Below are 13,567 nucleotides of genomic sequence, written 5' to 3'. Positions count from 1 at the left end.
CAGAGGCAATTGCCAATGATGTGCCAGTTATTGAAAGCAGGATTGTCACAGTATGGAATCTCAAAAACTGTGCGCCTTTTATTTCAAGTTTATTAGAATTTCATTATTTCCAGAGACAAATCTGAAGTTTCCAGAATGACTTTGTACTCAGTTATAATAAACTATACTGTAACTACTCACTTCAGAGGCAGTAAAACTAGCTTTGCTATTTATAATAGCCACTTCCTGCAGGAGACATTATACCAGTATGACATATTTTGTTTAAAATATTAAATGACTTCCAAGTCATAAATGTCTTTATAGAAAACATTCGAAAAAAAAAAGTATTTTCAGGGACAGTAATTTTAAAAATTGATGTACATTGGAATTAAAATTAAGCATCAAACATTCTAGACTGCATGAACCCTGCAGGAACAACTTGTGCCAAATTTCTATAAAGGTTCTCAAGAATATCTTACGTGAGATCTTTCCCATCATAAAGTCAGTGGCACAGAGAACTTTGTGTAATTCTCATCTCCACTACAATGAAATGCCAGATTGTTATTAGAAATAAAAATATATTTATTATGAAGAAACACAAATATCACATCACACATGCATCGTGACTGTGCATTCTCAGAATTCATTTGAGGCTATTAACCAGAAACGGTGGTAAAGCAGAGAAACTGTGGTTGACGTGAGCAAGGATCTCAAAAACAGCAGCCACCCAACATGAGACATCCATGTTTAAATAGTTCCAAATAAAACCATCCCAAAGTGCACATATGCCAATAAAGATAGGGATAATTAAAAATAATCCACCGTACTCGTCATAAAAACACAACTTCATGATATGAAAGTTGGTCGTGGACCTGAAAGGAAGAATAAGTTTATACAGACACTCAAAATATCATTTAATAAAATTATAAGACAACATGCATTTTAAAAAGGCAATGTACCAATAATATGTACACTTTTTTTTTTTTAAACAATGAAACTGCATAGACCCAAACTCCCATTGGAACACATTTCCAAGTTACTATTGTTACTGCGAGATTATTTGTTCATTCTCAGTCACAGACTGTCGTCAACGACGCTCAATGCACAGTCCATCTCCACATAATCTACTCCGCCCACTTTAAAAACAATGCACTGTATAGTCTTTGAGAAGGCTACGCTGTTTTCATTCCAGACAAGTCGTCTTTACCATCGTCCCCGACGTCCACATCTTGTTTCCATTCCATCACTGACTCTTCATGCTGCTCTGTGCGTATTGAATAAATATGTCTAAAACGGCAGCTTTACAACTTAGCTTGACACATCAAACAAGGCATTATGTAATAACATGTTGTTCCAATCAGTTGGAAATAAGTTTTGGTTTTGTATTGTCAGTGAGGAGCAGACCAGTATTTCTTCCTGGAACTTTTAACGGCCCGAGTGACCCATAAATATGGATTGTGTTTTATACTTAGGGCAAGGGGAACTTCAGCTCAGAGATGTCCACCTCAGGAGAGCTGCTTCCACTGAGGTCACTGTAAGTGTCCCTGCAATGAAAGATAAAAATAGGACATCGGTAATAAGTCACTGACGTTTTCATGCACAGTTGCAGTTGAGCTCAATTAAGCCATTGAACTGGACAACGTCAATGTCCCAGTATACAAGAGCAATGAACGATGGGAGTGTGTCCTCATCAGATCAGGTGGCAGTATGCTCTCATCCAGCTGGCAGAAATCAGACTTTTACCGTTCACCTTTTGTCTTATAACCAACAAGTCAGCCACTGGCATCCTCAGAGAAAGCTTAATATACGAGCTACTGAAGGTGAGCAGTTTAATTCAACCAAATAACGTGAAACCAAACAAATGGCTGTGCCAACAGTTACCGTGGAGACAGGCGGCAGCCCTTGGCCAGGTAGCTCTGAAGTTTTCCTGCAGAAGCCAACAGGAGACCGAAGTATGGAGGAGAAGGTTTGATGGGCCTGGACGTGAACTCTGGGTGATACTGCACCCCCACAAAGTAAGAATGATCTGAAACAACAGAGACCCCCACTCCATTAGGCTCCACACGTAGCGTCTTTGCTCCATCGAACACAAAACAACCTTTATTTGTGCATAATTGTGTGCGGCAGTTGCAATGCTACTGTAAAGTCCACATGACATAAACTGAACCAGCACTTATATAAACTGCAATTACCAGCCTGCAGTTGTGTGCCTCCACCAACAAACCCAGTTACACTTTACACCCAAGTTTATCTTGACCCATACCACTAATACTGGACGGGCTGACGACTTCATCGGTGTCTCTTTAGTGGAACTGAACTCACCTTTATTCCCTTGTGTTCCACAGATTGTTCAAAATAAAGGCCAGAAAAATGTTTTGCAAACATCATGGCACACTGAAGTCGACCTTTAGCATGTGAATACTCATCATTTCCTCATTTTATGGTATTCGACATTTGTGTGGAAATTGTATCCTGGTTTTGGCCTCATGAATGTGAGTGCTCAGGCCTTGAAGGAAATTTACGCAAAAACTGCTAAAAATGTTTTTTATTCATATTTAAAGGAGCGATCAAAGGGAATCTTCGGGCCTGGTGGTGAATGTTTCCCTGATGCCACTGCATGGACCTGAAGTTGGGGACATCGACTACCCAGCATGTTGCAATCATTGGTGACAGAATGTGGACGCCCATTTTCAACTCACCCTCTAACTGAATGATCTCCATTCTCTGTCCTTCCACATCCTGACCGACAAATTGAAGACCTTTCTTTTCAAAGTGGTGCTTGAGGTCAGGGTTCACCTGAAATGAGGAGATTAAATGATTCAAAGAGGGTCTGGAGAGGAAGGGACCATATTCCATAAGACTTCGAGATTAGATCTTCACTCAAAGATGAAACACTGCATTGATTAAAGAGGAAGCCACCAGTGTTTGAGGTTAGCGGCTGGCAGATAGCATGAGCTTGTTTTGGTTTCTACCTCGAATCTGTGCCGGTGTCTCTCATCGACATATTCCACGTCTCCGTAAAGTTTTTCTGCAATTGTCAAATGTCCAACTATCAGAAACACAAGAAAACTGACAGTGCACCATTAATTTGAGGAGCAATCTTACTCAGTACACTGGTGTCAGATCTAAAAATGGTCCGCCTCTTGCCCAACCTCATTGTCCCACCCATTTGGCCGGGATTGTGCTCTGGCATGTCAATTACCTGACAAGATGGAACAGGAAGTTTCAAACAATTCTGGTAAAGGCTCTGCTGACATGATGTTATACGAGTACAGTGAAACACGATAACCCACCACAGGGTGTTTGGATTCTGGATTGAATTCTGTGGAGTTGGCATCTGTAAGAGAGTAGTGAAACTGATCTAAGATCAAATCATCTCTCCATCATGTCTAATGTTTCCTTTCTAAATTTTTTTTTTTTTTACAAACTGTAAATTAGAAACCATGGAGTCAAACGTTTGCAGAGTCCCCGGCTGAACTGTGCAATTACTCACCCTCCCAACCGAGAACATTGCGGGCGAACTCACACACCGCCAGCTGCATGCCCAAACACACTCCTGCACAAAACAAGACCAGCAGGATTTTTGCATGTGAAAGGATTGTGAAAAATAACCTGAACAACTCTTTTGAAAACTGTACAACTTTGACTGTTCAGTCACGATGGACCACTACTTAATGTCAGAGTGAAGACAAATGGATCTAAATTGAGTAGTTGCCAATGCACATTTACTTCCAGCCTTGAGCGTATCAGCGAAATCATCTTTGCATACTTTAAGACTTTAATATTCTCTCCATTCCTCAAACCAGGGTGAAATGGGGACTGATGGACAGCCAATATCAGCAAACCCTTGTTACAAATTCTCAGCTGGATTGATATCTGGACCAGATTAATTCTGCTTTCCTATTTGGATCTAACTTGAGGTATGTCCCATCCGGGCAGATCCAGTCATATTCATATTAAATGGTATCTGCTGAAAAGATCTGACCAGATAGTCATCGTGTCATTGCTTGTTTTGACCAACTTAGACTACAAAAAACAGCCGCTGCATCATCAATTTCATATTTTTGAACTGAACTCCATTCTTGTATCCCTGGAGGATTTTCAAGTTGTAGGTACATCAGCAGCACCACTATATACAGTTTTACACTTTAGTGTAATCTTTATCTTTAGTACTTTCCTTTGTCTCACCTTTAGGTTGTATTTTTTATTATGAAGTGAGCCACTTAATAACTGGATCCTCTTTGCTTATAAACGTACAAAATAAAAGACGAGAGGTGTGTTTTACCTTCACTACCACATGGAAACAGAAACTGTAACCACTTTGATTCAATGTTGGAAAGTAATCAAACGTGACAAGGTCAGATGCAGAAAATACTCTAAAGCAGCAATGAAGATACCAATTTGATTTGTGGCAAGTATGAAGCCGCATACCAAAAAGCTCCAGACTACCAATGAAAGTAGGTCATTACACACATAGGAAGGTTTGTTTTATATTTCAATCACTGCGTTTGCTTGAAAATGTGACAAGATTTTTGAAAAGTTCAAGGCTTCCTTCTCACATTCAGTGAGAAGACCGCCTGTATTCATCTTGTGACTTCACTTGTTTTTGTAAAGAATGTTGTAAGTTCCTTTTTAAAGAGTTATTATTGTCACCATCTAAAAATTAAGGAAAAAGTCGAAACATTTATTTTCCTCTTACCCAGAAATGGCTTATTGTGTGTCCTTGCCCACTTAATGGCCAGTATCTTGCCTTCTGTCCCTCTTACACCAAAACCTCCTGGCACTAACACGCCACTGTGGTTGAAGAAATGAAAGCTCCTTATTAATCTACAGGATAGTCCAGACTACAGACAAACATCCCACAAGAGACCTGTATGCAAGTAAATTGCAGCATTCCGTGTTATGACATACTGATTTTGCTCAAGCCATCCAGCACTTAAAGACAATTTGTGAACCTATTAGTGAAAATGTCTTAGAAGCGATGTTACCATGATAAACTGAACTAATAACACACATAACAAGACTGACATTACAGCTCTTATTTAGGGTTATACAACATTGCAAAATGATCTGTACTCAGATAGCTGCAGGCATTGTTTGTGACAGAATGGTGTAAGCAAAAATTACAATAAAAGATGAGAACAGAACGTGACTAAATTAACATCCCTTTAATAAAAAGGGAAAAATTTGTGTATGCAAGCTAGTCACCTTTCTCAACAGCCACTTATCCAAAACAACTTTGCACTGCCCTTATTTTGAACTCCAGCAATACACCTGATGGGTTTGACATCTATCAGATGAGCAACTGTTGAGATAAGACTCAGCTTCAGCTTCACGCAAGTGACATTCGTCCAGTGCAACAGGTTGAAGTTTTATCTAAATCATTTAAATATCCTCTCATTCATTTGTCAAACTGAACTCACTTCCCCCCACGTTTGCGATGTAAGGTGCATAAAATAAACTTGCAGCTGCACAAATCACTGGCTCGGGTGGCTCTCTGCTGCCACCACGTGGCAAAATAGGAACACAGCGCCACCAGATATACACAACCAGTATTGATGTTTGTTAAAGCTCTGTGTCATGCAGATCTATCAGCACCCGTGTGCGTCAACTCACTGGGAACTGCAGAGTTTTTGCCATGCCTCATGATACTTTACTGGCTCATCCAGCTGTGTGGAAGGCTCCAAATCGGCTGAGTCAATGTACTGTCACAAGAACAAACAGAGTTATTTGGCTTGGGATCCATCAGCATCATGACTGAGCACTGAATAAACATGGAAAAATGTACAGCTTTTAGCAAGTGAAATTGCAAAAACCATGTGATACCAAATTCAGACATTTAAATACAAAAACGATGTCACCACACCTTGACCTCCAGTTTGTGATTAATGGCGAGGGCAGAGTGCTCTAGAGCTTTGATAACTGAGGTGTATGAGTCGGATAACTTTGTGTACTTCCCCACAAGGGCAATGGAGACACACTCCAGGAGACGATCAGATCTGAAACGTGAGAGAGATGCGTCACTGTTACACCCTGCTGCCTTATTCAGTCAACTTCTCAGTTCCATGATGCTAACTCAGCTAAAGGTAGACAGCTTTGGACTGACGTATTCATGGCGATGACAAAACAACAGTGATTAAACAAAACATAAAAGTCAGTGGCATCCAAGGTCCAAAAAGAGCATTTGCAAAAAGCAGGTACCATTTCGGTTTGGTGTGTAAATCTCTGAAGGCAATCTGCCAACTGGTGAGTACATGTCTGAATTAAATAGGAATTTAATAAAATATCCATCATGATCAAATCTAAACAACACTTTGTGCCACACAGTGAGTCCTTCAGCTTCACAAAAACTTCTACACAGTGGAACGCATCACACCATCTACACACAAGGGTCCAGCTGTGCTATTACCACTTCAAAACAAGATCAATTGTGCACACTGACTGTAAACAAGCAGCTTCACGGTGTGTTCAGGTACACTTTGTGAAATCACTTCGAAAGAGAGTAGCATTGTATAAAACCAATGGGGTTTTTTTTTTTGTCAAAATAAAATCATGTCATTACTTTCACTTCAACATATAACAATCAAAATCAAATCCGAATCTAATCAAATTGTTAACAGCAGTTATGGGGCTTTGTTGCACTGTTGTATACTTGTTCTAATAAACACAATGCAGCATTTATTTCCTTTCAACATGTGTGACCAGTTTCTATTCCCCACCACAATGTGTTGTTATGCCAGTAAGATGCAATAATATTCGTAATACATTTATAATGACTCTGATCTTTCCATGCAGAGTTGATAAGACATAGAAGGACATTTACAAAAAGATTCAAAACACTTTAATCGTCTGAACCTAGCTGTTACTCTACTACATACTAGTGACACCCTCAGATGAGTGTGAGGTTGAAGCAGGAAAGCAAATGCAGAGAGGACACTGGGTTCTGGTCTTGGGCATATTTCTGTGAGAGAAAAACACGTGATCCAATTTCATGAAAACCCTTTAAACAGCACCTGGTAGGTGGGTGAGCTCCAGACAGGATCATGTTCTCACCACAAACGGACCACCCCACTCTGCACTCACACCAGCCCAAAACAATTTGCACCAAGAAGACAACGACCCAGTGTCTGATTTAACCAGACTTAAAAGGCACAGATATGAAATCACTCTTCACCTGTCTGCCATCTCCTTCCACTTTGAGAGCATTTTTCTGGGCCTCATCTCCACGGGCAGGTTGAGCCTCTGACAGAAGTAGCTCACAACACCCTGGTCCTCCAGCAGAAGGGGCACCCGGTAGACAGAGGACACATCTTGGACACAGATCACCTAGTGAGAGTTAAACATCATGTGCTTTCAACCTGTTCCAAGAACTGTAAGGCTTAACAGTTTCACTATCTATATTGTGAATTTAAGACGCCACACTAGTGCTCCAAGTACACAGTACTGTCTTCACACTCCATGATACAGTAAGCAACAGACAATGACGATCCAACATGAAAGAGAAATCATTGTAATTTACCTGTGTTGGCTCTACATGACAGAACATTGATATCTTCTCCTTCACTGATGTTTCTAGGGGACTTGCACAACGACACATAATCTGAAACACAATAATGTGAATAGTAACACGATAAATAACAATAATATAAAACATAGAGGAAACGGTCACAGTTAGAAGAATTCACCGGCAAAAGTAAATATACTAACATTTTACGAAAGTTAGAAGGATGGATATACATCTACACATAAAGGCAAAGACATAACTTGCACCCAGGTACAAACTGAGGAATGGAGGTGGAAACTAGCAATAGCGACAATCTCTGCAGTACATCTTGTTTGTTGAAGTACTGCTGAGGGAAAGTAGCACTCTGTTCATTTGCCATGCTCCTATAACATAAACTTGATAAAACTCTTCTGTCTGCATCTGGGGTTCAAGTTGACAGTTCCAAGCTTAACAGCAAGTGTCATGTAACTCACCAAATCTGGAGACAAGCCCAAACCTCGGAGCTCTCGCACACTGTTTTGGGTTGGTTTTGTTTTCTGCTCTCCTGTGGTGTTGGGCTGAGAGCATAAAGGTGTGTGTGGAATTAAGATGTTGCTTTGCAGAGGTGCATACTTCTACTGCCTATAATAATGCTTCTCATTGGTTTTCACCAGATTAAAAGAAAACCTAAACGTTCTGATTTGAAACAAATGCTTGAACAATAAGGTAAGATAAGGTAAGAGGTACTTGTGATTTGTGTTCACTCAAGTGCCATACCTGTGGTACAAGGCTGACATGGAGGTTACAGAAGTTCTCCCTCTTCACCTTGAACTGGAACTGTCTGAAAGCCTCAATGAACGGCATGCTCTCAATGTCACCAACTGTGCCTCCCAGCTGTCGACACAAAACACCAGCTAAGACCTAAGAGAAGTGCATGCACGAACACACTGGCACCTTACATAACAATCACAGAACCTCAGTGAGTGTGATCTTGTAATCCTGTCAGCTCCAGTTTGAGCTGGTTTAGATGTGTGCTGTAATGAAAGAGTTGCTGGAGGCAGAGTCATAAATTAACTCAGTTATGTTGATTTGCAGCTGCAAAGTCACTTAAGATGAAGTATGTTAGCACTGCAGTAAGTATTGGCAAATACACACGCTTGCTTAGAGTGGGATAGCAGTAGAAATTCTCCTAACTAATCCATTTCTTTCAATTACATTGCTCAACTTTCCCCCAACGCTTCATTTTTGCTTCTCTAACATACCCAATTATGCAACAGTTTCTCAAAATGATATGATCTACGGCTTCAGGCAATATGCTCATCTTTGATTAAAATCTCTGTTCTTGAAAACACATAGGGGAAGTGTCCTGGAGTTTTCATGTTTAAAGTGACTCTTTACTTCACAAATAAGGTTTTCAGTGTCCTTGCGTGGGGGAAATCTATAATCCAACATGGCCAATTTGAACACAAACTTCACACATGACGAAAACCAACTTACCTCTATGACACAAACTTGAGGCTCCATGCCGTCATCATCCACTGAGACTTTGGCCTGCTTCATCACCCACTCCTGGATGGCGTCTGTGATATGGGGCACCACTGCAAAGGCAGAATATAAAGCAACATGATAAATGCTCATCAAGCCCTCTGATGTAAAGATACATTAATTATACACAAACACCTGCACTCTGCTGCATGTAATAATGAGATTGTTTACATTCACACAAAAACACACAAAGCAGCTTGACCCAGTAACCTGATTCTACATCAAGCTCGCCTCTTAACCACCAACTGTAACTTGTTCTCTGAACTCAGCGGCCTCTCACCTTGCACAGTCTTGCCCAGGTAGTCGCCTCTTCTCTCCTTATTGATGACTGACTGGTAGATCTTCCCCGTAGTGAGGTTGTTGTCTCGGGTCAGGCGGATATCTAGGAAACGCTCATAGTTCCCCAAATCAAGATCCACTTCTCCACCATCATCTAGAACAAAAACTTCACCTGTAGAACACACACAGGCACACAGAATGAGAAGACAAACTGTGGATGTTGTGCACATTACTGCAATATCACAATGGTTATCATGAGTCTACTTGCTTGGTTCTGAAGAAAAACACACACATATTTTACTGATGTGCTCCAACATACAGAAATTAAGAATATGAATACAGAAAAAAACATTTGTGCAATATTGTTTACTTTACTTACTAACTTCAATAAATCGTAAGAGAAAATCTCTTACAGAAACCAAGCCATTTGTTCAATACTGTTCTACATAATTGCCCTTTTTGTTTTTTCACGAGTTAAATGATGGGTCAGGCTGACAAAGCCATTGCATTAATTATGCAGCACTAGTAGCTGTTATAGTAATAATGTAAAATGCACACACACAAATATAACAAGGAAAATTAAAGCAGGAAACAACCACTCACCATGTTCATACGGTGAAAAAGTACCAGCATCTATATTGATATAAGGGTCGATTTTGATGGCGGTGACGTGAAGGCCACAGGATTTGAGGATCGTTCCCACACTGCTGGCAATGATTCCCTTACCGATCCCTGATATAACACCACCAGTAACCAGGATGTACTTCATGGTTGCATATGAGGACTAAATACAAAACACAATAAAAAACACAAACATAACCTTCAGTATGTGATTGTAAAAAAAATAAACCACAAAGTAAAAGTGGTGTCCCGACCTGCTTAACCTGTTACTGAGATGACGCAACAGCTCTACCAACTTCATATGAAGTAGGTGGATGCATTTATCATCCCTGAACTGTAAATGTAATCAATTCAAAGTACATCCACATACATGGATACATGATACAAAACACAAGAGACATAATTATAGGGACAAAAACAAAAGCAAAGCGTAACTCTACACATCACCATAGACGATGGAAGTGTTCAGACTACACTACTGTCACTTTACAGAGTATTGGAAAATTGTAACTTCCTTGACAGTTAGTTTGGCGGTCATCTGGTTGAATTTTTTTTTTATTTTTAGGGGCGGGGACTCCCGCTTGTTTACGTCTGGCTTGCAGATGGTGCTCTACGCTAACCACGGGACACTGACATTGACAAAATCACCCCAACAACACAACACCACAAACATTGTCCATGCAACGACGACTGTGACTGCAGGGCTGTAAATTACTTATCGTCTATCTCTTGTGGCTGAAACCGCAGGATATCACGTGTAATGGCGGGAAATGTTTTAAAAGCGGGAAAAAAATTAATAATATTCAGCTCACTTGTCCAAAAATAGCGCCAAAAGCACGACGCAATAAGTCGTTAAGGATTTGTAGAGCAGTTTTATAGTTAGTCCTAACTTAGCCTTTGTTTCTCTAATTGCCTTCAAAAATGCTCTACCACACCCATCGTTCAAGTTTTATTTCCCAAACTAAATGGACCATGATGTAAATACGTGTAACCTGTTTTCTTTACGCAGCTATCAATGGCATCCATGTTAGCCCGCTAAAGGTACTAATTAATTAACAAATAAATAAGTTGGCATTTTCTAGCCGCCAACTCCCTCTCTTTAGCGCATTAAACAAACTGTCACAACAGCACAAACGTACCTAATGACTAAGAAGAAACCGGCACCGAAGACCACTTGGAAAGCGATGTTTATTTCCGTAATTTCGCCTTTTTGCGTGTGAATGTGGACCGATCCTAGCGGCACCCCACACTCCGACTGTGCTACCAGCACGTGCAGGAAAATCTGACTCTTCTTCTTCTTTTGTTGTATTTACAGCAGACTAAAGGTCGTTTCGCCTCGATGCTGGCCCTCATAGGTTGGAAATAGATTGCAGTCCAAGTTGAGATGTTGAGAGTTGTTTATTATCAGCACTGATCATATATATATATATATATATATATATATATATATATATATATATATATATATATATATACATATATGTGTGTGTGTGTGTGTGTGTGTGTGTGTGTGTGTGACGTCACATGTGAAGGGTGAGGTCTAAATATTTCACGTGGTTTCATGTCAAATATTCATTAAATATTAAAAATTATGTGCTATCTCACCATGCATCATAGATTAGGGACGGATGAGCAATTACAGATTAATGTTTCTATTATTCTAAACTGATGTGCTTTTTTCAAACCACCGACTGCAGTAAAATAATTTGACACATTTAATGCAGATAAGCCATTTTTTTCAGTTCGTTTCTCATCACGTTTGCTGTAATCCTGATAGTCACACTTTTTTGGACACATTTATTTCCTTTCTGGTAATTTGTCTCTTGGTGTCTTTCCGGTTTCTATTCACAGAATTTTGATCCTGTTCTTGCCTTCCCAGGCAAGTGTCACTCAGGGATTTTTCACGCCCCCACAAGGTTCACCAACAAGATGGGAGAGTCTCCTCTTGCCTGTGGAGGAAGTCTTCCTGCAAGGATAAGATATGGGCGTAATTAACATAAATTAGTGTACACCACCGACATTCTTGAAATTCATGTATTTCAAGGTCATTGTGCATTCCTTATTTAGTCGCTTAATATTAGAAAATAATTCCAAATAATAAATGTATTCCTTTCCTCTACATAGTCTAATATAACCAACATTATGTCTTTATTCTGTTTCCCTGTTAATGTTTTTCCAAATGATATTCTCACCACTAGATGGCATATAATTTCCACTGTGTGCTCTTCTAAACCTAAGAGCCAAATTGAGCTATTAACATGGATAAGGTTATTCACAAATAATGGAGAGAAACCAGTAATCAGTTATTGTAACATGGAGATTAACACTGCAGTGTAAGTACTGAATAGTTTGCTTAAGTGGGGCACAACGAAATAGAGCAGTGGTCCCTAAACCCACTTGTAACACAGTTTCTGGTATTAACATTTTTCTTCTTTCATCCACCGTCGTGCTGCTCCAGTTTTGCGATGGGTAATGAGAGTGGTGATTCTAATTCATTTCTGTCCATGATCTTGATCTAATTAAAGACCTCATCCCTGCCACCTCATTTTCATAAGCTGTTCCCTTCAATTACATATGACAAGTGAGCAGAGACACACATTAACCTCCTGCATGGTGCAACTGAGCTTCCCTCATCTCTCTGCAATCTTAAAATAACAGAGAGGGCAATTCAAAGGTAATTCCACCTCTTTAACTTTACCTTTATGGGAGACACTTCTGAGGATAACGGTGTACACCCGCAGTAAGGTTCTGTCAAGGATGATAAGCCGGTGCTGTGTAATACCATGTTTTGCAATGTGTTTTGGTCATGTGTCTGACTGGGCAAAGTCAGCTGTGAGTGTTCATGCTTGCTTGTTAATAATTGTCAAAATAATTTTAGCCTCAGATGTTGTTTTTTGGGTTTTTTTTTTTTAGCTTCCACGTGGAAGGAGAGTGTAGGTAGAGGTCTGAATAGTTGGTGAAACTACAGTATCTCCAAGCTATAAGTCTTTGAAGTGGGTGGAAGAGGCTCAATCTAATTTATCAGAAGATTTCCTACTGAAGCTCATATAAAAGTGACTGACTTTTCTGCTCTTAAAATGGACATATAACCTTTAGCTGTGCAGGCTACACTCTAATATGAGTGAGAGCAAAGGGAAAATAGGTTTATGGACTCTTAAGATGGAACGCTTTGGTTACATTTTTTTTTCTTTTTGCCTTTGAAAAGATAAAAAAAAAATTATCCCCTAATGTGAAAAGATTAAAATAAACTAAAATCATGAAATGGATGACTTGTTTTTTGTTTACATAGTCTGCAGTTTACTCTGACATACTTTACCAACAGCACATATCAGAAGAAAAATGCTGTTGACTAATGCTCCTGAGAAATTGTGGAGCTCAGTTGAATAACTCCGTAATGTCTACTGAGCCAGAGCCAAGCACCAGTGTAAGATGGTCAAAATGGGCTCTGCTCCATCATCATCAGACATAACATTCTGAGAGAAAGTCAAAACCAGCAGCGAAATGAGAACAGGCCACTATATAAGAGATGTCATAATAGCAAGGCCAAGATAAATGAACTCTTTCCAGCCTAGATGGTTTTGATACACAGCACGTTACAGGAATGACTCTTGGAACAAGGAGGAAGTTAGCAGTGTTGAACACCAGGTGCCCTGTCTCAAA

General features: G+C 39.8%; 1 protein-coding gene across 1 annotated transcript; it reads right to left on the bottom strand.

Moving 5' to 3' along the window:
* Positions 1-90: 90 nt before the first annotated feature.
* Positions 91-11,203, bottom strand: LOC147253062 (CTP synthase 1-like). The gene is made up of 18 exons (XM_086218063.1): positions 11,047-11,203; positions 9,890-10,070; positions 9,288-9,458; positions 8,960-9,060; positions 8,240-8,356; positions 7,957-8,040; positions 7,499-7,579; positions 7,154-7,305; positions 5,846-5,978; positions 5,596-5,684; positions 4,679-4,773; positions 3,473-3,535; positions 3,273-3,316; positions 3,085-3,181; positions 2,952-3,007; positions 2,679-2,775; positions 1,861-2,005; positions 91-1,523 (listed from the first exon to the last, which is right to left on the bottom strand). Exons 2-18 carry the CDS (start codon positions 10,053-10,055, stop codon positions 1,448-1,450), a joined length of 1,767 nt encoding a protein of 588 aa, XP_086074189.1. The 5' UTR covers positions 10,056-10,070; positions 11,047-11,203; the 3' UTR covers positions 91-1,447.
* Between the last annotated feature and the right edge of the window lie 2,364 nt (positions 11,204-13,567).

The sequence above is a fragment of the Aulostomus chinensis genome, chromosome 11, assembly GCF_037954235.1.
Source record: "Aulostomus chinensis isolate RoL2024-O1b breed Wild chromosome 11, RoL_Achi_v1.0, whole genome shotgun sequence".
Lineage (NCBI taxonomy): Eukaryota > Metazoa > Chordata > Actinopteri > Syngnathiformes > Aulostomidae > Aulostomus > Aulostomus chinensis.
Note: the sequence above shows the minus strand (reverse complement) of the source record. Positions and strands in the feature narration are given on the sequence as shown.

Bases quoted from the DNA above. Each gene is read 5' to 3' on its own strand.
- LOC147253062 (XM_086218063.1), bottom strand. From the start codon at position 10,055: ATGAAGTACATCCTGGTTACTGGTGGTGTTATATCAGGGATCGGTAAG. The intron at 3,317-3,472 runs GTGAGTAATTGC...ACTCTCTTACAG, and splicing joins CAATGTTCTCGGTTGGGAGG to ATGCCAACTCCACAGAATTC. The intron at 1,524-1,860 runs GTAACTGTTGGC...CTTTCATTGCAG, and splicing joins GGCTGCCGCCTGTCTCCACG to GGACACTTACAGTGACCTCA.